Below are 26,101 nucleotides of genomic sequence, written 5' to 3' on the forward strand. Positions count from 1 at the left end.
TTGAAACTCCCTTGATGGCATAGTACAGAGCTGTATAGAAAATGACAGAGGGCCCCAGAGGACTGCGCGGGCTTGTGGGAAACCAACCCGCCCCATACCAGTGACGAACAGCCATCAAACCACTGGGTTTACTGGCTCCACTGCCGCTCGTGGATAAGAATGAATAAACTTCATTTGTGTGTTTACATTTCAGCAAAGAACAGCATCAAGAACCACCTTTTGGCAAACAGGTTCCTCAGCACATTTTGCTTCACTGAATTTTGGTTTGCACTCCTGTCTCTACCTTTCCTGTGGACAGGCTGCAACCTAAGAGAAGACTCCACTGTGAAAAGGCTGTAATCAGGTAGGCAAGCTGGCAAGTGTGCCTGTCCTTTCCTTGACCAGCTGCAGTTGTTAGAGCCATGGTCTCACATTCCTGCACTTGGAAAGCGCCTTGCTCATGTTTGCACAGAAGGGTGCAAAGTCACAGCTTCGGGAAGCCAAGAAGTCATGTGACCCATCCTTCATCGGGACAATTACACTTAAGCCTTTCCAGGAGGTTCTTTATCTTCTTTGGGGGGAGGGGAGGGAACAGATTGGGTAACATCCTAGGGCGCATCTGACCTTTGTCAACGGGGCCTTGTTTTAATGATTACCATTATAGAGAGGGGGTTGGTTCACTTCTGAACATCAGATTCCTTAGCTGTGAAATGAGGAGGCGTCTTAAGCTGGGTTATTACAAGAATGTGAATAGAGTACTAACACATGGTAAAGTAGCAATAACACTAACCTCCTACTCCAGTTTAAGCATCTGAATCCTTTTTCTGATATGTGTAGTGACATCTGATAAATATGAAATGCACAATTCACTGAGAACCACTCCAACAGCAATCTTTATATTCATTCCTTAACTCCTTTACACAGAATCTCTTGTTGACCTATTGACTATTCTTTACTATGATTCAATGAATAAAAGAAAAAGCAGCTTAAGAACTAATTATGTCTTAAAAAGTATTGTTTACAAAGACATATTAAGGAACATTCATCATAGCATGGCACAGTACAATCAGCCAAAGTTAACTAGTGGAGAGTTTGACAAAACAAAACAAACAAACCCAAAACAAAAAAAAAGATTCACAAAAGTCTAATGTTTTTGGAAAACAATGCCATCAATCTGTCTCAAGATTTGAGTTCATCTAATATTGAGTCAAAGGTCCATGCAGTTGTGGTTAGTCTTCTCACCCTTAGAGTGAGTGGCCTGTAGATTTCGTTAAGAAACAAGAAAACTCCTATAATCTGGAAACACCAGCTGCATCTGTAACCAGTGCTAGATTTAGTAAATGTAATACTGTCACCAGCCTAACCAGAGCAGGTATTAGAACTGAATTATATAATTGATTGATCCACCTGAGAAAGTTCTCAGGTCTCTCCTTCAGCATAATACTGTTTGCTGTTAAACTAAGTACCATCTGATCTGCTAATTCGTGACAAAAAGCATTAAAGATCCCCAGACTCTGGGATTTTGGTCGATTTCTTGTGCAGAAATTCCAATGAAAATGCTGTTGGAGAAACAGGTCTTGATTCCGGAATGTGCTCCGTTCTGTATTTTTCGATGTATGGCGCAGCTACTCCCCAAACCTGAAATGCAAGGACAAAACAAAGTCAAAGTGTTGACCACATTGTTTTCACATGCCATTAAACATCAACTTCATGTGAAGTCAAAACATTATCTCTAACTGACTAGATAACACAGCAGCTGTTTGCTTGCTTTTATTATAAGCCATTTGACACATGATCTGTCAATGAGTCTTTGGTTGCTTTAACAGCTTTTAAAATACAAAGTCCAAAATGTTTCTAAAGTTACCATGAAGGTTTTCAGCTGCTTACTCTTCTAAAGCAAAACAAGCCAGGAAACAAACAAAACCCAGCGAATTCAGTGTGGATGGAATTAAGGAAAGTCACTCAAGGATGGTACTGTGCGTTTTCTAAGGCAAGCCTTAAATGATAAGAGGCAGTGGATTCACTCTTTGCTCTCTTTCCATGCCACATGCCCTCTGTTCTTTGGACCCTTGCTACTCAGAACATGGCCCCTGGACCAGCAGCATCAGCATCGCTTGGGACAAGTCAGAATGTCAGCCCCACTGCAGACCTACTGAATCCGAACCTGCACTTTAACAAGATCCCCTAGAAATTCACGTGCACTTTTCAGTTTGAAAAGCACTGTTTCACAGCCTTGTTTAGTGTTTACCTCTACCCACCAACCTATTTCCTTTCAAGCATAACATCTCTCAAACTAAAGTCTGGCTTTTCGTTTATATTATAGCTGCTTTTTATCTGGTTGCCGCTGACAGGGAAGGAGCATTTCCTATTCTTTTGTATTACCTTAGAAAATGTATTCTTTCAAAAGCTAACCTCCTTGAAAAGATATCTGCACCCCCAGGTTCACTGCACTATTTACAATAGCCAAGGCACGGAAGAAACCTAAGTGTCCATCAATGGATGAATGATACAGAAATTGTGAGATACACACACACACACACACACACACACACAGGAATTTTATTCAGCCCTGAAAAAAGAAGGCACTCTTGCCATTTGCAACAACATGGATGGATCTTGAGGGCATCATGTTAAGTGAAATAAGTCAGACAAAGAAAGACAAATATCGTACGATCTCACTTACATGTGGAATCTACAAAAAAAAAAAAAATGAGCTCATAGATGCAGAGAACAGATCGGTGGTTGCCAGAGGCAGGGGTTTGGGGGAGTGGGTGGAGGGGGTCTGAAGGTACAAAATTCCACTTATAAAGTAAACAACTCCTGGAGGTGTCATGTACGGCTTGGTGACTATAGTTAATAATACTGCACTGTATACTTGAAAGTTGCTAAGAGAATAGATCTTAAAAGTTCTTACCACGAGAAGAAAATGGTAACTGTGTGTGGTAGTGCATGGTAACTAGACGTACTGTGGTGACCATTTTGCAATATATGCAAATGTCAAATCATTATATTGCAAACAAATATAATGATATATGTCAATCCTATTTCAATTTTAAAAAAGGCTGAGCTCTCACACACCTCTCTTCTAGCACCAAAGTTGGCAGCAAGCAAGGGAATTCCCCTCAAAGGGTATAGGGAACACTTAGAAATGACAGGGGTGAAGGTCAAAGGAAAAAAATTTTTCCCCAAGAGCAGCGCAGTGGTTCTAGGGGAAAGTCAAGCAATTCTAGGGAACATGATACCTACAAATGAAAGGCTTAAAGAACTTTAAAACTATATTTTAAAAATGAGTCCGCATTCTAGGCATCTGTCCCTATCAGACGCGTCTGCAGTCAATGTAGCCAGAGGGAAGAAGCAATAAAGAGACCCTGTATCTCACCCAGTGTGATGGGGAAGGACACACCAGTGCACTAGACACATCCAGATCCCTTTGAATAAAAACTCGGGAAATTTGTTTTCTCTTCAGGTCTATGCAGTCACTGAACCAGGTGGTGGTGGTGGCGATAGCATTACAGAAGGAGAATGTATTTTTAATAAGAGAGAACCTTCTTGATGGGGAGGGATCCATGAACCTTTTATCTCATTTTCTTCCCACAAATACTTGTCCCCAAATTCCATTTAAAATTCATTCCAGCTTCTAATCCTTAGATAGTCCATGTTTGGGTGCAACATGGGACACTTAAGAGTGTATCAAATAGTTTCTTAGTGACCCTGAAAGTTGCATGAGTACCTTTTGGTTCACTTCCAAGGAACAGCCAGGAAGCAAAAGAATATGAATGTTTTTCCACTCTCCACTCCCACTTTGCTTTCCCATAACGACCCCAAACTAAGAACTAAGCCAAGTAGCCAATTTACCTTCTGCTCTATGAGCAGTCTGTGCGCTGCCTCAATGTCTGGGGCCATGAAGCGATCTTTTATCCAGGGCCTGCAGAGACAGCACATCAAACCATGAGCCAACGTTAACTGCTGCCAGGGTTCAAAGTTCTAAAACAGTGTCACTTTCCAGGAATCTGTTTTGACTTTACCTTACAACTGAGCGCACCAGGTCATAGACCTTCTCCAGTGGAGTGGTAGTTTTCAAAGGGCGTAGAAACTCTATCCCTTGGCAGGCTGCAAGAAGCTCGATGGCCAGCACTGAAACAAGGAAGGACGAGGGGACGGCTGATTAGAGTCTGACTTCATGCTTGAGGGATATAAATCCCATGCAAGCTGACGGCCATCGCCAGCCAACTAACAGATGGTTGGTTCTCCCAGTCTATGGGGAGAATGAAGATCCCTTGGTATTTGGTTACCATCTTAAATGTGCTTTTCTAACCCCTTGGCTGCATCTTTAATGGTGAGAAGGGGAGGACTATCCAGGTAAATCAGCTTTCCCCTTCTGCCCTCAGCTGATCAAGATGGATGACCTGTTTCCTATTTCCACCTTCGGGTAAATTTTAATTTGTTTTCAGTCTTGCTGTTCCCTATGGCCTGAAATACCTGGCAGATAGACTTTCATCAAAGGATTGAAGGAGCCAGTGAATGAGCAGATGAGTCTTTGGTTGCCCTGGAACTAATTCTCCAATGTCTGTTTCAAACCTTCAAACTTAAAGGCTCCCAAATCCACTAAAACTGAAATTCTAGCCATTGGCATCTTGCCAACTTTAAGATTCTTGATAAAACCGTCTTTACACTGTCTTTTCCTAGCTATGAACGCTTGTGGAATGTACCATACCTTGAGATCCACTCTGAATATTGAAATCTAAATCTCTCTACATCTGATACAGTCTAATGAAGAATTTTTTATAGAAATACAATTCAAAATTAAACCACTTTGGGTTCTGTTATTTGCCAAGAAGACAATTTAGAGGCAATTTAAGTGGTTAACCAAAATGGAGTATTAAAAACATTTGAGGGCTTCCCTGGTGGCGCAGTGGTTGAGAGTCCGCCTGCCGATGCAGAGGACACAGGTTCGTGCCCCGGTCCGGGAAGATCCCACATGCCACGGAGCGGCTGGGCCCGTGAGCCATGGCCGCTGAGCCTGCGCGTCCGGAGCCTGTGCTCCGCAACGGGAGAGGCCACAACAGTGAGAGGCCCGCGTACCGCAAAAAAAAAAAAAAAACACAAAAAAACCCCAAAACATTTGACTTCTTGTCTTAAAATTTATGAAGCACATTCCAAACTCTGGTGAGTACAGACAGGTCACAATGGGAGAGGATGAAGTTACAGAATCCATTAGGACCTGGAAGAAACTTCACATCTTCTAGTCCAGTCCCCTCACTTTACACGTAAGGAACTGGAAACTTTGAGAAGTAAGGCATCTTATTAAATAAGTGCTTATGCTTATTTCATAGAGCTGGAGCTCAAGATCAGAACTGGCTAATCTTCCCGATTTGCCTTCACCCACATGACACAGACCTGGCCTCTTGGTTGGAGAAATGTGAGTAGGAAAATGGCAGATTTTGCTAATGCATATAACAGACAGCTTCTTAGATGGGTTTGCAAGATAAACGTGAAACATGTCAGGAAAACCTTGAGTAACCATCTCCCAGCATTCTGCTAACTGCTCTTTGTTGCCACTTACAACCATAAGTTCTCCCTGATGCCATCAGATGGGATTTAAAAACCACACACTTCACTGATACAGATGCAAAGGGTTCAGTGTATCTTGATTTACCTGGATTTTAAAAAATACAATTCTCATTTATTTTGAAATAAGCTGATATTCAGTGGCCTAATAACCACCTTGGTCCTTCCCTTCCAAAAATTTAAATACACTTAAAATATCCTTAGAATCGTGGAAGTACCTTCTAGTTTCCCATGAATATTTTCTTCACCTTAACAGAGTATGAGTCACATGAACTAAAACCATCCTGAGCAAATAAGTAATAGTTCTACTTAGATATATTTCAAGGACGTTCTTAAAGTTTTCAAAACTGACGCTATTCACTTTATGGACATCTGAGGCTAATTTATACCTGTGTCCCTTTCACTAAGAAAAGGCTGCTTCTCCTGACCTTACATCCCCTTCCGTCCCACCTCCCCACCATCCCCTGGCCTTGACTGATGTCCGTGCTGGGGCTTCAGACTCCCTCTCACTCCTGTTCTTTTTTGGACCGCCACAGGGCACGTGGATCTTAGCTCCCCAGCCAGAGGGATGAACCCACGCCCCCTGCAGTGGAAGCGCCCAGTCTTAACCCCTGGACCGCCAGGGCAGTCCCCACACTGGGTTTTTTAAGCTGCTCCCTTTGAAAAGTTTTCCCTCCTTCCTCCCGTGGGCTGGTAACATTTCAGGTCTTCTTTTCCCCGGAGGGCAACCGCCTCCCTGTTGCTGGTATTCTTCTCACCTGACCTCCTGCGGCCGTCAGCTGCCTCCACGTAGAGAACTGCCCCTTCGTCATCCATCCCAGCTCCTTCCTGAGTGTGGGCATCTGTACATCATTGCCACGCAGCCCAGAGCAATGTATTTTGTGCACACACATCCCCTTTCCTTATTAAATACTGCTCCCCTCTTCCCAACTAGCTGGCCCTATTCGTTTCAGGTCTTCATCATAAATACTCCTTTGGAAATGCCTTTTCTCATCCCTTCAAACTAGGTCAGGTTCAGTTATAGCCTCCTATAACTCAATTCTTTTTTTTTTTTTTTTTTTTTTTTTTGCTATACGTGGGCCTCTCACTGCTGTGGCCTCTCCCGTTGCGGACCACAGGCTCCGGAGGCACAGGCTCAGTGGCCATGGCTCACGGGCCCAGCTGCTCCGCGGCATGTGGGATCTTCCCAGACCGGGGCACGAACCCGTGTCCCCTGCGTCGGCAGGCGGACTGTCAACCACTGCGCCACCAGGGAAGCCCTAACTCAATTCTTTAGTCAGAATTTTGTGAAGTGCTACAAAGAGTTGCCAAGTTGTTGTTCAATGTCTTCCTCTTTAGATAGACTCTAATTTCCAAGAGGGCAGAGAACACCTCATTCACCACTTAATCAACTGTGCTCAGTGATACATGCCTTTCCACCCGAATCAGGCCGGACAGGGAGGAGAAGGGAATGATGGTAAAGGGCACAAGGTTTCTTTCTGGGAAGATGAACATGTTGTAGAGTTGACTGTGGGGTTGACTCACAACTCTGATATGTTCACAACTCTACTAAAACCCACTGAATAGGTACAATTTGGATGGGTGAATTGTATGGTATATGAATTATATGTCAACAGAGCGGTTACCAAAAAAAGAATACTCAGCTCTCTCACATTTATCTTAAAATAGTGGTATTCTTTTGTCAGCCAATTGCTTCCAATACAGTTGCAAAAATTTAGGAATTTAGAGAACAATGCCTAAAGGAAGGCAGTTTCTCTTTAAGAAACCAAACAAGCAGTGAAGAGGTTGACTTAACACGGCTCCACCTATGAGCTCTCTTTGCTGAAAAGGCTGGATTTAAATCTCGTCAAGTCTTTTTTTTTTTTTTTTTTTTTTTGCGGTACGCGGGCCTCTCACGTGGGTCTTTTTTTTTTTTTTTTTTTTGCCGTACGTGGGCCTCTCACGTGACCTCTCCCGTTGCGGAGCACAGGCTCCGGACGCGCAGGCTCAGCGGCCGCGGCTCACGGGCCCAGCCGCTCCGCGGCATGTGGGGTCTTCCCGGACCGGGGCACGAACCCGGGTCCCCTGCATCAGCAGGCGGACTCTCAACCACTGCGCCACCAGGGAAGCCCTTGTCAAGTCTTTAGGACCAACCGCAACACACAAGAAATCACGGGACAGAGCACAGAAGTACCACCACAAGGAAGCTCACAGGTAAATCCAGAACGTCCTCCTCTGTCAGAAAACTGACGTGGTTTTTTAACTCGTCAATGGTATGAATTAAAAAAAAAAGGAGAGGGGACTGTTGTCCATGAAAAGAAGCTTAAAACCTTGGCCACCAAGTTTAACAGGTGGGTCTTGAATCCTGATTTGAACAAACTGTAAAGACGTTGAGATAATTGGGGAAAGTTTGAATATGTACTCGATGATACCAAGGCTTATTGTTGATTTTTGTCGGATGTGATACTGGCATCATGGTGGATAAGAAAGTGTTTGTATTTGAGAGAGAAAGCATGCAGGAAGAAAACGTGACAACAGGGATTTGCTTGAAAATAATTTGGGAAAAGTAAAAAAAAGAAAAAAAAATGAAGCAAATGTGTTAACTGTTGAATTAGAGTGAGGCATGTGAAGGTTCCTGGTACTCATCTCGCCACTTCTGAATATGTTTTAAAATTTTCATATTAAAAAAAAAGCCAGCTGATGAACTGGCTTAGCCAGCAGGCGTGGTTCTTAATCTTCACCGAGCATCAGAACCACCTGGAGGGCTTGCTAAACCCAGCTTGTTCTGCTCTCTTTCCTAGGCTCTCTGATTCAGCTGGTCTGGGACAGGCCCTGAGTTCCCAGGTGATTCTGATACGGCCGGTGGGGATCCCACTCTGAGGCCCACTGGCGTATAGTTTATCAGGGAGGCCTGCGTCCCGGGCTGGCTGGGGTTACCTTGCTCCACGTGCTCAATGACCCTGAGGGCTTTCCTTGCTGCCCACCCTCCCATGGAGACGTGGTCCTCCGTGGCAGCACTGGTGGAGAGAGAGTCCACAGACGAGGGGTGGCATAGGGCCTTGTTCTCAGAAACTGCAAGAGGCCAGAGAAGTTAAGTTAGGGACATACTTATGTGTGTTCCTAATAGAAAAATTGCCAAAGTGACACATGGCTTCCCAAAGTGCCCCTCAGCATGGGATACCCTCTCCAGGAGCTCTTGGTCGTCAGCAAAGCACCAGATGTTCCAAAGTTACTTTGGGAAAAGGAAGAAGGTTGGGTTGTTGTTTTTTTCCCAAAGTGAGAAGGACTCTAAAACTCTAGTGAGTTCTGAGATAAGACCGGGATGGGAACCCTCATATTACAAAGCCAAGTTGAAAACACTAGGAGCATTTAGCATGACAAGGAGACTTGAGATAAAAAAGGTGATGGTCATTTCCAGGTATTGGAGGACAATCTGATTATGTGACCAGAGGAGGCGGGGTCAGAATTCAGGCGTGGCGTTTGGGGATTGAGGCTGGACCCACAGATCTTGAGCGAGAAGATTTACAGTTGAGACTGTTCAATGATGACATAAGTGGATGTACTGGGTTTAAGCAAGGGCTTGATGACTGCGGGGATGTCTTGGGGAGGTGGGGGGAAGTCTAGAGTTGGCTTAGGTTGCTGTCTCTCAAACGTTATGTGCAGATGAATCGCTGGTCTTGTTAAAAGTGCAAATGTTGAGTTTTAGATGGGGGCTGATATTCTGCTGTTCTAACAAATTGCTGGTGATGGCTGTATTTTGGGCCAGAGGACCACACCTTAAGTAGCAAGAACCTAGATTACAGAGTTCCTTCTCCCCAGCTTCAGAAGCTGGGAAAGGTCAAACGCAAAGAGTTTTTTCCCCTCTTTTTTTGAACTTTGAGAGCAGCTCTGAGTGAAGCTGCAGTTCTTTTCTATGCTATAGGGGATCCTGAGATAATATACTATAAACAATGGTGATCCACTCATCCTGGTTTGCCCAGAACTTTCAGGTTTCAGCACTGCAAGTCCTGGGCCCCTGAACCTGCTATGTGGATCACCTGGTTTGGTGGGGCTTGTTCAGAAACGTAACATACAAGTGGCCAAAAAAAGAAAACCACCAGTTTTATTACAATGAAAGCAAGCTGAGCAACTTCAGATGACAGCTAGGGCAGCGAAACACATTCAAACAAGGCTTCCCAAATTCATAACGCTTCTCTGAAAATCAATTACCACCCCCCATGTTAATGTGAGAAGTTGCTGCCCCTTAGAGGGATATTTTACTAAGGAGGTAAGTGAGTAAATAGAAAATACTGGACAGAAAATGAACTCAGTGGCTCTTTGTTGGCTGTGTTGAGTCTTAGTGTGAGACTTAACTGAGGAAGGGGTGAGTAGTCATAGTAACAACAACTAATATTAATTTGGTGCTCATGACACTCCAGGCACAATTCTAAGGCATTCCACGCATTCATTAATTTAATCCTCAAAACAGCCCCGTTGGGTAAATTTATCACCCCCATTTTACACAGGAGTAAACTGAGGGTCAACAGGATTAAAAGACTTGCTCCATATCACACTGCTGGTAAATGGGCAGAGGTGGGATTCGGACCCAGAGTCTATGCTCTTATGAGCCACTATGCTATCCTGCCTCTTGGGTATGTTTGCCAGAAAAAATACCGGATGCCCAGTTAAATTCGAATTTCAGATTAAAAAAAAACAAATAATTTTTTAGTACCAGATAATTTGCTGAATAATTCAAATTTAACTGGGCAGCCTGCATTTCTATTTGTTAAATTTGGCAACCATATTTTAGGATTAAATATTGATTAAAAAGAGATCCTCATTAATTGAAGTGAGAGCACAGATTTGCAAGCCAAAATGCCTGGCTCTGAATTCTGCTTTACTTCTTACTAGCTGTGCAATATTGAGTAGGTCACTTAACTTCTTGGATGTTCAAGTATTCATCTTTGAAATGGAGGAAATAATAGTACCTGCCTCTTGGTATTGTTTGACGATTGAGTAAATATAAGTGAAGCCCTTTGCACTTCCTTTGTGCCAGTCTCTATTCCGATGTTACTTCTCTGTCCCTTACAGTCTCGAGTCAGAAATCTGCTGTATTAAAGCTCAATTTTCATAGAGGGCATCTTGCTTCTTATAAGCATTTTTGCATGTTGTAATCACATCCTTACGTTTTTAGTGGTTGGTATGTCTTATGGAATGTATCCAAACTTTAATCATTTGGATCAGTTCAAGTTTCACCAGTAGCTATAAACATCTTTTGCCTTTTTCATTCTGATAATCTTCAAATTGAGATTAGTGAAAAAACGACAAAGATGAAGTTCACATGTGATGTCACATTGCTTCCTACAGAGAAATCGTGGAAACCTCCTTATTTACAACCTCATTAGTGTGTTACTATGTTTCAGTATAATGTTGCCTAGGTTTTATTTTATATTTGTTTCTCTAAACCTGCAGCATTTGTATTGAGGATGCACATGGAGGTGGTGAAAACGTTAGATCTCAAAGACAAAATGTGACACTTTTAGGTAAAATGGAAAGGCCTTTAGGTGTATCCACCTAAAGGCTTGCATTCTGGGCAAAGTGCAGTGTGCTTACCCAGGGCTGCAGCCGTGCAGTGGGCTATCATGAATCCAGAGTTCAGACCACCTTCAGCCACCAGGAAGGCAGGCAGCTCGCTGAGGGAGGGGTTGCAGAGCCTTTCAATTCTTCTTTCACTAATTGCAGCAAGTTCATGGACGCCAATGGCCAAATAGTCCAGGGCCTGAAAGAGTGTCTCAATTCAGTTAGCCTGTATTAGAATATGCTTTCAGGGTCAGGAGCAATTCTAAAAAGCTTACTTTGGCTGGATATTCACCATGGAAGTTTCCTCCAGAAACAGTCTCTCCCCTGCTGGCAAAGACCATCTTTTAAAATAGGTTAAGGCTTTCACAGAACACTTGGTGATCACTTCAAGTATAACTCTTTCCCCAATTGCTCATTTCTAACATTGAGGTGGTAGCCCTTGTACAAAGGTAGGGTGGAGAGAAGGAGAGTCTTTCCACAGGCAGGTGTTGACATGAAGGGGTACAAAGGTAAACAGAACAAAACAAAAACCTTAAAGATGATTGTGTCCACCCAACTTGGGGGTCAAAGAAACATGAAGCATGAAATGATGTTTTCTCTTGGGATGAGAGACCCTCAAGCGCCATAACATTACTAACCTGGTGGTCAGTACTTGCCCTCAAAAAGTTTATAACCTGAAACTAAGAACAGAATCAGGACACCAGTTTAAAAGCAAATTCTGTTTCTTCAATGGGCACTGCGAGCTTGTGCTCCATCGAAGAACCTGCTGAATGGAAGATTTTGCTGATGAGCAACCACCAAATTGTTGGAACAATCAACTCTGGGAAAACTTTCAAACCTTCTACTCACTGATCCTGTGCCAGTGTCCACAGCAAATGGTGGCCAAGAGGTCATTGCAAACCCCCTTAAGTCAGTGGCAACTTTGGACTCACCGAACATTAAGACTCTCAGGGATCATTCCACTCCATCATGTATTTTACTTAAGTCAACAGGAACCCTGACAAAGGCAGCAAAAGACTTTCCAAAGAGCTAATTTTCACCTACTGGACTAAAGACTATTCACAACCTATTAACTAGGAACTCACACTGTGTAGGAAAGGTTCTGACTTCCAAAGAGGTAGAGGTGCATGTGTTACTTAACAAGTTTGGAATTACCCTTTTCTGTGCATATAACTGTGAGCCTCTTAGACCTAGCTCCTGCCCTTTTCCATGGACCCGCCCCCAACGACAGGCCTTGGTCTTCTCTCCATTCTCTGAATCCTTATAGCAAGTGATCTCTGTGCCAATTTACAACTTAAGCAACATCTGTTCTCTAGTTGTTCCAAATTTGTTTGTTGGCTATTAGGTTATAGCAATTAGAAGTTAACTCCTATAATATCCAGCAACTATGTAATAGATGGTCTATATATGCAACAGAAGATTGAGAAAAATATTCTTTTGGGTAACACCAGTATTGCTGGAGAACTCCCAAATATTAGCCAACTGGAAATTCATCAACAATTAAGAATCTTTCACTGAGAAAGTAAAGGACTTTCGGCTGAAATTTTTGCTGAGGCAAGTGGTGGGGGAAGAATTTAGCAGGGAATGATCCTCCCTCCCTTGGCCAGTAATTTAATGGTATTTTTGTTTATTTGTTTTGCTTTTTATTACTCCATAAGATACCCTTTCAAGTCTAAATTATGTAAGTGTAGAATGGATACCTCTGCTCTACAGTGCAAGAAATAAGGGATGAGAGAGGAATGCATGGAGTTCATGAAAACTACTTCTCCATTTGGGGGTGGATGGTGTTGAGGAGGGTTAGTGAGTTGAGGGGTATTTAGCTTGGGTCTGACTTAACTGTAAAACAACCTGAGAGGACATAAAACGCACATCCTGAAGTAAGCTTGTCAGAGAAGCCACATTGAAAAGGTCTAGTGAGAAACCTTATACAGCTGCTCTCTGCTAGCCCGGGCTGTGCAAGACTTTTAGGGCTACTTTCTCCAATGTTAAGAACTGAGGCAGATGTGGAATAGGAGAAATAGATTCCTAAGGGGTTGGATGGTCTTCAAAGGCAGTATTGTCTCTGTGAAGACTTTGCCTGTGTGCCTCCTGACCGATCACATCGACTTCTGGGGGGAACTAAGCCATCACAGAACCTTCCATAGCAAAAACAAGAGGACGCTGAGATACCCAGGAAAAGAAGGGCTCCATCCTTGAGAGACGGAAGCGTTGTTACTGTTCTTTGTACAAATATGGGAACACTGATTGGAGTAAACTCCATGTCAGAAATAAACTCAGGATGAGGAAAGCCAGAACTCTTTGATCAATACTTAGCTAAGTGTTAAAAAGGTTGCCTCTGTTTAGTGCACCATGGTATCACTAGCCCTAGGAAGGCTCACATAAATGCCATCCTACCCAGGGTCTCTACAATCACACTTGTGATGTAGACCTTCATCCTTCTACCAACAACCTCAGCAGTGGGTTTTAGGGCAGTGGTCTTCGTGAAACCCTGCAGCCAGTGTTGGAAATACCCCTTTTAATCTTTCACCTGTCAGTTTTGGAAGCACAGCACGTTAGACTCCGAACCTGAGACTAGGTTCACACACCTGCCTCTGCCACTTACCAGCTCGGCTCTAGAGCAAGGCATTTAACCTCGGAGCCCAAGTACTTAGTCTATGACACGGAGCAACAGAGAGGCTACACAAAATGATCACTTAGATCTTAAAATGACCAGCTGGAATTCTATAATCACAGCTTAGTAAACCATCAAAAGATACAGGATTATCTGTTGCACTGTTAATTTCTGTGGTAATGATGTTCTTCGCAAATGCTATTGTGTCGTTCACCACACCGTGGACCTAAAAGACAAGATCAAATGAGCTAATACATGGAAGACACTGATAATGGTCCCTGTCACATAGTCTGATATTCTTATTAGAATAGCAAGAACATTTAAACTGGGATTTATTCTTACTGTAGAGCTAATTTGGCAATTCTTCCCCATAGACGTTTTCCATCTAGCTAAGCTAGAACAGAACTTGCTGAGAACAAGGACAGGAGGGTATTTATGCTAGGGAGGACTCTTTAGTACCCTACAGATTGGAACTTGGTACAACCTGAAATATTGTTTCACTCTTGAGATGCATGTTAGTCCGTCACTTAACTAATTGCCATTTGCAGATGAGTTGGAACATCTGCAATATAGGTTGCCTCATGCCAACCCAGGTCATCTGCATTTTATATTTAAAGTTATGACTCACAGATTCATTTATAATGGCTTATGTCTGCCTGTTAAATGCCGCTAAGATCTAACCATGGATATGCCCTTGAATTGTGGTTAGATTTTCCCGTGAACGTTCCTGGCAGACTGGTTCTAGTTCTATGTAACAGGTAGAGCCAGTAAAACTCCATTAACTGGTTAGGATGATGCTATTACTAAGAATTTTTTAAAGTTAGGGCACTAAACCAAAACAACAAGCTGTCCGTTGGACTTCTCTACACAGGGGTTGAGCAAAGTAATTCAAAGGGAAACAAGCAGCTTACCATATAGAACAGAAATTTTACGATAACTGGAAAGTGGAAGTATTACATATACATCATTTTTAATAGAGGCAGGAATGAAACCTGGACTACCACTGACCATTACATGACTTTCTTACACCTTCCTCTCTTTCTATTCCCCATCCCGACAAACTGGGGGAAAGAATAGAAACTTGTTAGCTTTTTTGTTTACCTGTGGACAGCAGCGCAAGGTGTAAGCATCCTGAACATGATCACAGAACCTGTGACTTTCTGTGGAAAAGATACAGGGATGGCAGGGGGCATGTTAGCAGTTCTTTCCAATTATTTCCAAAAGCAAATAAGCTCACTCACATAGGCACGCCCAGACCTGCTATTTCAGATGGGTGGTGATCTGAGTCCAAGAGGGACCGAAACCGAAAAGCGACTTCAACTTGCCCACGATGCGGGCGAACAGCGTGAATGTCTAGAATTAATGAAAGAGGAAAAGTCTGAGCAATTCTTTTTTTTTTTTTTTTTTTTTTTTTTGCGTTATGTGGGCCTCTCACTGTTGCGGCCTCTCCCGTTGCGGAGCACAGGCTCCGGACGCACAGGCCCAGCGGCCATGGCTCACGGGCCCAGCCGCTCCGCGGCACGTGGGATCCTCCCAGACCGGGGCACGAACCCGTGTCCCCTGCATCGGCAGGCGGACTCTCAACCACTGCGCCACCAGGGAAGCCCTGAGCAATTCTTATATTGAATGAACTACCATCACTGGCACAGAACCATCCACTGTGCTGACACAGCCCTCAAAAGTCCAGGGGTCCTTAACCATCACTCAGGATTAGAAACTTAACTCCAAAGCAAGATTTTCCTTATGGACTTTATTCTTTCTACTTTAAATATCTGAGTGCAAACTACGTGTTGAGATCTCTTGGGAATTCAACTCAAGACACTGGGCCTACCCTAAAAAGATTTAGGCTCATAATGGAAGGGAGCTCAATAGTGGCCTAATTTAACTAAGTCATTTTTAGACAGTTTTTTTGGTCCTACTATATACAAGAGTAGGGAGTCTTTCCAAGTCATTATTTTCTAGAAAAGCTACCACTTCGACAATTTTTTTTCTCCCGATTTTCAAATGGGGATCAGCACTAATCCTACTCTAGTTCTCAAATCCTGCCCATAGATTCCTAAGACAACATGTAGTTTGATGGGAGTCAGAGCTGGTGATCTGGGGAAGGTCACTTAACCCTCTGGGTCAGCATTTGTCTGTGAAACATGGTCGTTTGAAGGGTCAAGTGTGGCGTAACCTAGGTGAAGCTGCAGCAGTCCTACGACGGCACAGGCACTTGGATTTTCTTCTTCCCTACCATCTACCCCCACCACTCCCGCGTCTGAACTCCTTGACCAGCCTCCCCTCCCCCCCGCACCTGAGCTCTGACTGAATGAAGAGCAAACCAACAAAAGAGCCAGATGCTGACCAGTATCGAAGGCTTTGGTGGTGCCCTTCAACACCTCGAGGGTCAAGGACGCCACTATGTCAGCCTGCCGAGCAATGGCACTGGCTCTCTCCACAGCTTCACAGCCCAGGGAGGTGATCATCTGCGTCCCGTTGATGAGCGCCAGACCCTTTGTGGAAGGGGAGAGAAGTTTCCTAACGCTGTTTGTTGTAACAAGTGTATGTGCGAGTTGATTTCATATCTTTTGCTTTCATAAGAGAAAAGTTAGCCTGTCAGCTGAATGATGTTGATCCATGGTTTCTAAAGTGCAGGGCAGTAATGCTTACTTAAGTATGCAAGGATGAAGTGCCATCATATGTGAAATCATTAGTATAAATCTAGCAAATGGAATAGCTGTTAAGTATCCCCGTCATTAAGGCAGCAATGGTGGTCCAATGTAGATGGCATATCAAATCTTTAGCTCTTAATTATGCTGCATTTCTTCTTCAACTTCTCATCATTATAGATAAGACACCTTGAAAAATTTCTGGTCCGAGACTCTTGGCTTAGAGCATCCCAAGGGATGTTGGCTTACAGCATCTTTAGGGGTCCTTAGAGATCCCGATTTGAAGTTTAAGTTCTTCTGTAAGAGAACCCCTAGGCATCTGTGGCCTGAAGAGTCTTTTCAGTGCTTATGGCAGAGCCCTTTCTTCAGTGCCCAACTTAAGCAAACGTGGAAGCTATGTTTATTTTAAGAAACCAGTGAGGCTGATATTAAGACTGAAAATAGCTATTAAGTAAAGATTTGTTAAAACGAACAAACTTTCCTTAGTCTCCTTACCTCTTTTGGCTTCAAAACAATTGGTTTCAATCCATGAGCTGCCAGGACCTGTAGAATGATTTAAAAGGTAAAAATGGGTATCAAATGAAATACCAGCGTATTTCTAATTTCATGTGGAATCCAATAAAAGAATTTTTAAGCCCAAAGGTCTGTCTTATAAAAGATTAGACCTATGTGAATTGGTTCTGTTTATCTTCGCTGGTCTATCCTCTGGTTCCGTTCTTTACTCTGCAAGCAGACTTAGCTTTCGAGTAATTTTTGTACCTACATCGGGGCTAGTGTCTACAGAATCAACCCTGAATGTTGGTTTCTAGGTCCTTTGCATTCCGTTTCCACTTTAGTGATTCACTTTTTTTTTTTAACTGCTGCTTCCTGAGCAGATGCACATCCAGATGCATGCGCACTAAGGCTGAGCTCCAAACTCTGTCCACATTCCCTGGCCTCCAGAGCTTGACCTAAAAAGTCCTCCACCCTCGTCCTACTTGTCTGAACACTAGCAGAACCTCAGAGCAGGGCTTCTCACTTGTATGGCAAATGTGTGAGCACCAGTGAAGAGGGACTTATGGGCCCAAGAGATGGACACAGAATCCTGAGGGGAAATGGGCAGAATGATCTTCCCCTGAAATAAAAGAAGTGAAAGCAATCACTAGGCTAAGGTCCCTCTAGGGAAGAAGGAAGACACAGAGGCAGGACCACTGACTCTGTCAATTTCACAAGCTTATTAGAATATCTATCACATGATTAACTCTGTCCCAGGAGTGGGGCTGAGGGTAGGAAAAATGGAGACAGACAAGCTCAAGGGCAAACACAGTCATAGTATGTTAAGTGTAACAGGAGGTAGGAAGTGGGTAAGGTTCCGTGGAAAATAATCACATAAGATGCTGGGAGGGCACAAAGGAGGGGCAAAAGGGACTTGACAGGGTGGGCCTATAGGGGAAAGAACCAGAAGAGCAGAGAGGGAAGTTTCTCAGAGGACTTATCAGAAGCAGGAAGAGGAGAAGGGACATGGCTGGTCCCTCTGCCTAGGACACAGGGCACTCCAGCCGCGGGCCACCTCTCGCTTCTGTGATGTACAATGTTGCTGGGGAAGGATTTGGCTGGGGGGTGTGGATGTGACAAGCAAGACTCTTGTAAGCCACTTTCATTTTAGACATCATCCTGAGGACAGTAAGAAGCATTACATGTTTTGGCCAGGACATGCTTGGATTTGCTGTGTGAAGTGGGTCGTGGGAACACTGTACATAGAGAAGTAATCAAGATCAGTCTGCATAGAAGGAAGGTGATCTAGAACCCAACCCCCCGAAGGCCTATCTGTTCCCTTAACTTCTTCCTCCCAGCAAGAGATCAGAGATGACATTTCAAACAATTCTTTGGGCTGCTCTGATGAATTTGGAGATGAATGAAGAAAACGTTAAAGCTTTATCAAAAACAAGCCTTTCTGATTGGCCACCAGATGAGAGCTTGGGGGGAAAGCGGGGAGTGGAGCCTCCTTTCCCGAGGTTGTAAGTCAGTGCTATGATCCACAGCTCTGTACCTATTAGACCAGCAAGTAAATAAACCTGCAACAACATGTGACCTCCTGGATAGGCACTGGAAATGTTTTAGATGCAGAATAAATTCCCGCAATTGACACTGGCTGCTGTACCTTTTTACCAAGGTGGTCACCAAGTCCAGAAGGCTGACAGCTGCATATGGAAGCTAAGAGCCTTGCCTGGTTTGACATCTGTACTGCGCTAAGGCTGAGCTCCTGACTCTGTCCACACTTCTAAGCTTCAGTTGTCACAGCCATAGACTAGGGATAACATTGGCTCCCTTGTCGGGCTGCTGTAAGGATGGAGTGCTAGAAAGCATGCAAGTACACCTGGTGTCCAGCCTCGGGAAATTACTGCAGGTGGAAGCTGTTATTAAAATCTTACGTATTTAGCGTCAGCCCAGCCACTCTTCGGAGACCACATCTTCCCTTCCCCAATTAGCCCAAGAGCAAGATGAGAGAGTGGGGCAAGGTCTCCACTGGCACCAACAGTTCCTTTCTCTGGAACATAGGGCAGGCAGGAGGCTGGGAGAGAAGGAGGCACCGGTTACTTCAAGAGAACTTCATTCTGGCCATCCTCGCTTTAGGGAAAGACAATTCCTCAAGCACAACTAATGCTCAAGGGACCTGGCTGAACTGCTATAGAAAGAAAAAGGAGACGGGGAGAAAGAGAGAAAGAAAGGCAGGGAAGAGAGAAAGAAAGGAGGGAAGGAAGGAGGACCCTCCCGGGAGCAAAGCTTTCTCTGTAAGCCACGTTAAGTTTAGACTTTATCCTGAGGACAACGGGAAGCGTTACAGGTTTTTGCCAGGACACGCTCGGATATGCTGTGTGAAGGGGTTGGGAGAACGCTGTACATAAAGAATTAAGGTCAGAACGCATGGAAGAAAGGTGGTCTGGAGCCCGTACCCCCATAACGACCACCTCGTCCCTTCACTTCTTCCTTCTCCTTGGTCCTCTGCCCCTTTGTTCACTGTTACTGGGCGTGTTCTAATCTGACCTAGAAATTTCTAGAAATTCTAGCAGTGTATCTTAAAGATGTGATCAGGAGCTAGCTGTTATTCTTTGCTGCCTTATTTCTTTGTTTACTGTTACTGGGCGTGTTCTAATCTGACCTAGAAATTTCTAGAAATTCTAGCAGTGTATCTTAAAGATGTGATCAGGAGCTAGCTGTTATTCTTTGCTGCCTTATTTCTTTGTTTACTGTTACTGGGCGTGTTCTAATCTGACCTAGAAATTTCTAGAAATTCTAGCAATGTATCTTAAAGATGTGATCAGGAGCTAGCTGTTATTCTTTGCTGCCATATTTCTAAGAACATAAAGTTTAAAATGATCCAGATAGGAAATTAAGAGACTTTCATAGGACTGATGGGTGTATGTAGCCATTAAAAACTATTGGAGAGGGCTTCCCTGGTGGCGCAGTGGTTGAGAGTCTGCCTGCTGATGCAGGGGACACGGGTTCATGCCCTGGTCCAGGAAGATCCCACATGCCGCGGAGCGGCTGGGCCCGTGAGCCATAGCCGCTGAGCCTGCGCGTCCGGAGCCTGTGCTCTGCAATGGGAGAGGCCCGCGTACCACACACACACAAAAAAACAAAAAAAACCCTATTGGAGAATGTTTGAAAACATGTAAATGTCTACATTAGAAAAGTAATACAGGGACTTTCCCGGCGGTCCAGTGGTTAAGACTTCACCTTCCAATGCAGGGGGTGCGGGTTCAATCCCTGGTCGGGGAACTAAGATCCCCCATGCCTCGCGGCCAAAAAACCAAAACATAAAACAGAAGCAATATTGTAACAAATTCAATAAAAACTTTAAAAAATACATTAAAAAAAAGTAATACAAATTGTTCTAGAAAGATAAGGTGCACCACGGTTTTAACGGGTTCTCTGGGGAGGTAACGTCATAGTCAATTTGCTCTCTTCTCTTCTGCCCAATTCCTGGTCACCCAGTCTGCCACCTCACCAGCACTTATACATGGACGTTTTCTGTTTTGGAGGAAATTCCCATTAAGTTACTCAAAAAGGAGGCGACATTTCCAAGGTAAAGTCAGACTACGGATAGCAGTTTTTTTTCCAACTGCTACGTAATGTCAGTAAGACAAAGCAGTGCCACCCACAGGTCAGCTTTCAGGTCATAGTTCACCCTGGGGAATTCTCAGAACGCTAGGACCCAGAGGTACCCTGGGCTCACCCATAAAGCACAGGTGGATTCACAGCTGAAGTTGCACTACGTGGGATTTTAGGCTTATAGTCAGGCAGACTGGGTGGGAGTAGAAATAGGTGTTGAATCACTGCTGGTTGGTTCAGCACAGCCTTGTATACTATATATTGTTCATTCAATTGCTATTCACTGATGGGCATATCACATTTATAGGTCACTTGTGCCTATAGCACAGAAAATCTAGCATGTGTTTTGCTCTGTGTGACTGCCCAGCCCTGCTTTTCCTCCCTCTCCTTCACCCCAAAGAGTCCCCAAGTTTCCACTGACCTAGAATGTTTAGCCTTATTTGCAGGAAGGGACAATGGCCTCCCACGCATGTCAGATCTCATCTCCACCCTAGAATTATCCCAAGAAGCAAGCTCCGAAGAGTTGAACGGCCTCCTGTCTTGGCACTAGACAGCTTCCTGATCACAAGCAAGTCTTTCGTCTCCATATTTCTGTTCTACCTTTGTAAGAGATGGAATTTCAGTTATTCAAGTCTGGCTATCCCACCCCCTGGGGAGCATGAAGATTTCAGATTCCCAGGCACCAACCAGAACTACTGAATCCGTCTTTGGGGTGGACATCCAGGAATCGTTATGTTGCCCAGATGATTTGATGCAACTTCTCTAACTACATTCAAACACCACTGAATCCAAGGTTCTCTCCAGCCCTGAACTTAAGGGGCTTGTTCTAGTCTTAAAGATGCCACATGCTAAGTGAAGGCTGATAGAGAATGGGTGAAAGTCCACAGGAGAAAGAGTCTGCCTCACTCTTACCTTGCACCCCCATCTAGCTAACCTACTTCTTGCCAAGTTCATTTTCCACTCATCTCCATTAGTTTATGTCTCCTTTTCTCACCAATTTCTCACCACCCCGTCAATCAAGTCTACCTGTGGTACACACACAGCCTCATCGGAGGGTCAGTTGGGTATCTGTTGCATTACCATTAAATACTTCGATAACTTGTTTGAGAGTCTCCAGGGAAATGCCACTGTATCCTTTGGCTAAGACATTGATCCTTAAAGCCAAGAGCATCCGACATCTCTCAGGGATTAGTGGCTTCCCAACACCTACAAAACAGAATTGATGTTTTCTCCAAGAAAAACAAAATCTTTCCCTTCTCCCAGCCGTCTCCATCTCAAATTTCTCACCACGTCTTGGCTCAGATACTTGCACTGCTTTCTCTCCTGATTCTCTTGCTTCTTCAAGTCTCATCTTCCAGACAGATATGAGAATCCAGTTTTGCCTTCTCACTTCCCCTTCTTGGAAGCGTCAGTGAACGCCCCGCCCTCCTCAATACCCTTAGAATAGCGTCTGGACTCCTCAGCACAAGCTCTCTTGCAGTCTGATGGGATTCTTGACAGACTTTCCCCGTCTCACCTCGTCCCGAACAACTCCTCCCCGAGTTCCAGCCTTAATTTCTCCCCTGACTGCATCACTTTCTTGGCACGACGGTATTCACGCTCCCATCCCAACCCCATCCTTTCCCCCGGCCCATTCCTTTTTCTGAGATTCAGTTGAAAGGTGGTCTTGTCTGATGCTTTCTGCTTCCCCCATCTCCGCGCCCCCACCCACCCCCGGCAGCAGAATTGACACCTACTCCTTGGAATCCGCTAGCTTCTGGACGCTGTTAAAGGATGCCTGACACTGTGCTACGCAGTTGTCCAGGTATCGGTTCCAGGGCCCCCAACCCAACCCCCCTGCAGATACCAAAATCCCCGGACGTTCAAGTCCCTTATATAAAGTGATGTAGTACAGTCGGCCCTCAGCATCTGCGGGTTCCTAATCTGTGGATTCAGCCAACATCCCAGGCTGGTTGAATCTGGGAATGCAGAACCCGGAGATACCGAGGACCCACTGCACTTCATTCAAATCAAACAAGATCTAGGAGGCACTGAATGTTTGGAGTGAGTTACCTGAAGAATGTGAACGTACTAGGTTGACCTGGAGCTCCCTGGAAGAGAAAGAGAAAAAAACCCTCTTAGATACCTCACCGTGAAAATGTTCCCTCAGCTGGGAACATAATTAAGTCTTTGGAGGGACAGAATAGGCATGATGGGGCAATGGAAGAAACCAGCAAGTCTGTGTTTTCTGTATCAACTCATGTGTGAGTTAATCCGAGCCTCACCCGCCTTATCTGTAAATTGGGGCAAATGTTAATTATTTCTGTTGTTGAAAGAAATCTCCAAAATGGGAATAAGTGGCATGCGACTGTGTGTGTGTTTGGTGGGGAGGAATCAAACTTACTCTAGCTTACTGACAGGAATTACAGTTCTGGCAAATTTCCCAAAACCTGTAGTAATGCCGTAAACAACTAGAATAAAAACCAGACGTTATACAGTTAGACACAGGCGGCATTTTTTAAGCCTATAAAAAGAACTGCGCAATACAAAGAGAAAAGGGTACCAGTTTTTTCTTTCACGATGCTTTCTATGACTTCCCTGGAGTTTTTCACCTTCTTTTCAGCAGTGGGGGTGAGCTAGGAAAACATTGGTCAGAGCTGAACATGTCAAAGATTTACACGTGCCGCGAAAAAGGTCAGAGGATGTCCTTCCCCTCCCTCCAGCATACCTTGATTTTGTAGTGTCCCTTGCCCAAGTTGACCAGATCCTCTGTGGTCAGGCTGTCCCCATCTAAGGCAATGTACTACACAAAAGAAGGGAATCTCCGTGAGTGCAAACAGCTTAGTCAAACAAAAGAGTAGGGAAGCCTGAAGCAGAATTAAGCTCTGACACGTCAGAGATTTTATCACTACTATCAAACACTAATGTGCTCGTTACAAAGACAGCTTGCTGAAGAGGAGGTTGAGGAAGGCAAATTAGAAGTGGAAAAGCATGATGCCTTTCCCTATTACACAGAGCTGGATAAAGCCGTGTCCTCACTGATGATGCTTGGTCATAAATTTTGCTAGCCCTCCCCCTCCTTAAATGAGGGGTGGGGGAACTTAATTTTCTTAAAAAAAGGAAGTGGTTTGAAACTTACCTTTTCGGGTTCCCGGTATTTGCTGTATCTGTAGCCAGGTAAAGGAAAATACTGGGTAGTGTGGAAAAGCCCCAGCCCCGTCATTGGCAGCAGTAGCCCCCAGAGCAGACCAACAAGCCTGCAGGGAAGGATACAGGTAAACTCCTTCTGGTTGCGATGGAATGAAGTCGGAAGACATGGCATCCCCTTCTATAACTGAAACAAGAATGCAGGAGAGACCCCTTAGGGATCACAGTGGAGAGCCACTTTTGGCGTTACTGGTAAACCAAGAAAAGGGGTCTTCAATTGCCTTCGAAATTCTACAGAAGTGGCTGCTTTAAAACGACTTCTCATGCTTTTAAATTTACAAAGGAGGAGAGCAAAAGGCAGAGATGTAGGTGCCAGGCAGGCATGAAAGGGTTTAAATGAAAGTTCAAGATCCAACCCCACCTCCATCCCCATCACCGGCTTTATTTTAACTCTATTGTTTTAATATTTAATATTTTAAATATATTTAATATTTAAATCTATGTGTTTTAATATTTGATAGTTTCGTTAAACAAAATAGATTTAATTTTGTTTTAAATCTATGCTACTGGCCTCCAGTCTGGTGAGGTTCTTTTGAAGGGCAAAGGGATTTTCAGAATGATTCAGTAACTGCAAAAGGCTTCAGCCCTGTGGTCTCGAGTTCAAATCTAGTCTTTGCTACTCGTAAGAAGTCTCCTCCTTTCCGAGCCGGCTGCCTCGTTGTAAAAGGTGGATAAGACTCCTGCCTTCCTCGCAGGGGTGTGCGAGAATCCTGTCCCCATCGTCCCTGCTCCACCCCCCCCAATTGGGGAGGACAAGGGACCATCCCTCCCGGGAATGCCCGGCCGAGTGATTCGCACCCCTTCCCTCCGGCCACTCACCCACTTCCACGAACTCGTTGTCCTCCAGGGCCACCTCCAGCGGGTCCTCGTGGTCCAGCAGGCCCAGGCCCTTGCAGCGGCGCATGAGGAAGCTCACATTGTCCACGGAGGCGAAGCCACCATTGTCTGGCTTGTTCTTGACGTACCTCCGCACGGCCTCCCGGCCCAGCCAGCCCACCGTGAGCTGCGCGTCCTGGCAGGGCACCGCCAGCCACTCTCCGCGCACGTGCACCGTATACCTAGGCATGGTCGTCCGCTGGCGACAGTCACTGGGAGGGGAGAGTTTTATCCGGGAATGACTACCGAGGTGTGGTTGACAGGGAGAAGTGGGATAGGCTTTCAGAACACGCCCCCTCCCTTGCCTTTACTCATTCACGCATTGGACAAATATTTATTGAGCGCCCCACGGTGTCCCTTCGGTTTTTTTGCAGCTGAGGGAGGGGCAGGAGAGCGGGATGCAGGCCCGCCTTGCCACCTGCCGTCCAGGTCTGCGGCCAGCAAGGCCTGGGTTCTCCCGCCCTCGGTCCTAGAGCCTGCCGACCCTGCTGCCGGCCCTGTCTCCGCAGGGGCCCTGATGCCTCCCTCCCCTGGTTTCTGTCTGCGTTCTCCTCCATTAAGGGCAGCTTATAAACACCATGTTCCTGTCTTTATCTGGAATTACTCAACTGTAAAATGCTCTTCACTGGCCAACTGTGACACCAGGGAGTGTGGCAATCTTCATGCATTTGTTTATTCCCAAATACGTGTTGGGCAACTCCGCCCTTCCCACTAGGAAGGTTTTCTGAAGCCGTCCCTCCACAAAGGGAGAGGGTAAGGCCGGAGGTCATTTTCACAACTAAAGGTCACCATTTGGGTGACAGCCACCGTGCTTGGACTCCAGCTCCACCGCTTATTAGCCTGGAGCAATAAGTTATTGATTAGCCTCTGTTTCCTCATCAAAAGGCAAAGGGGCTAATTTCCTCACTGCAGTGTTTGCAGTATCTACCTGGGATCAAATCCTGGTCCTGCCATTTCCCGGCTGTGTGACATTTGGGCAAGTTACTTGACTTCTCTGGAACTCTGTTTCTTCATCTACAATATGGGGATGATAATAGTACCGAAATCAAAGGGCTTTTGGGAGGATTAAGTGAGTTCGTATATGTAAAGCCCTTAGAGCAGCACCTGGTGCGATGGAAATGCTGTGGAAGTGTTTGTGATGACTATTGTTTGGACTTTAATATATACCTATATTGCTTTATAAATGTTCTTTCATCATAGTATCCAAACGGATATCCCTAATCCAAGGAAGCTTCTTCAACACAGATTACTGCTCCCTGCACCCGATTCATTATAGTAGTATTAAGGAACTCTGAAGAGCATGAAAAGGGAATCAAGGAAATGTTGGCACTGTTTTAACTAGGCAGCATTTTAGTAGTAAGCCAGTGTCTAGAGATTGGATTACTCCAGTGGAAAAATCCTGAAAAGTCTGTTTCCACTAAAACAGACTTCTGTTGGGAATAGAGACACAGTTGTGATATCACAGAAAACACCCACACCCAGAACCCTCCCGGGGAAGTGTACAAAGAAACATCTGCCCCTCCTTGAGCTTCATTAAAACTTGCACTTCAGCCACCTACACCCTGACCACACTCTGGAATTCGTCATCACCTGAATTTCA

At 44.7% G+C, this 26,101-nt stretch overlaps 1 protein-coding gene across 1 annotated transcript; it reads right to left on the reverse strand.

The window, feature by feature from the left end:
- Positions 1–1,476: 1,476 nt before the first annotated feature.
- Positions 1,477–24,691, reverse strand: HAL (histidine ammonia-lyase; the record flags this gene model as incomplete). The annotated part of the gene is made up of 20 exons (XM_079715264.1): positions 1,477–1,617; positions 3,835–3,904; positions 4,005–4,113; positions 8,464–8,598; positions 11,119–11,284; positions 11,361–11,426; positions 13,842–13,922; positions 14,798–14,856; positions 14,954–15,049; positions 16,044–16,191; positions 16,843–16,890; positions 18,759–18,898; positions 21,520–21,645; positions 22,492–22,529; positions 22,823–22,889; positions 22,982–23,054; positions 23,147–23,221; positions 23,558–23,585; positions 23,692–23,752; positions 24,445–24,691. 20 exons carry the CDS (start codon positions 24,689–24,691, stop codon positions 1,477–1,479), a joined length of 1,974 nt encoding a protein of 657 aa, XP_079571390.1.
- Between the last annotated feature and the right edge of the window lie 1,410 nt (positions 24,692–26,101).

This window comes from Hyperoodon ampullatus, assembly GCF_949752795.1.
Source record: "Hyperoodon ampullatus genome assembly, chromosome: 11".
Taxonomy (NCBI): Eukaryota; Metazoa; Chordata; class Mammalia; order Artiodactyla; family Ziphiidae; genus Hyperoodon; species Hyperoodon ampullatus.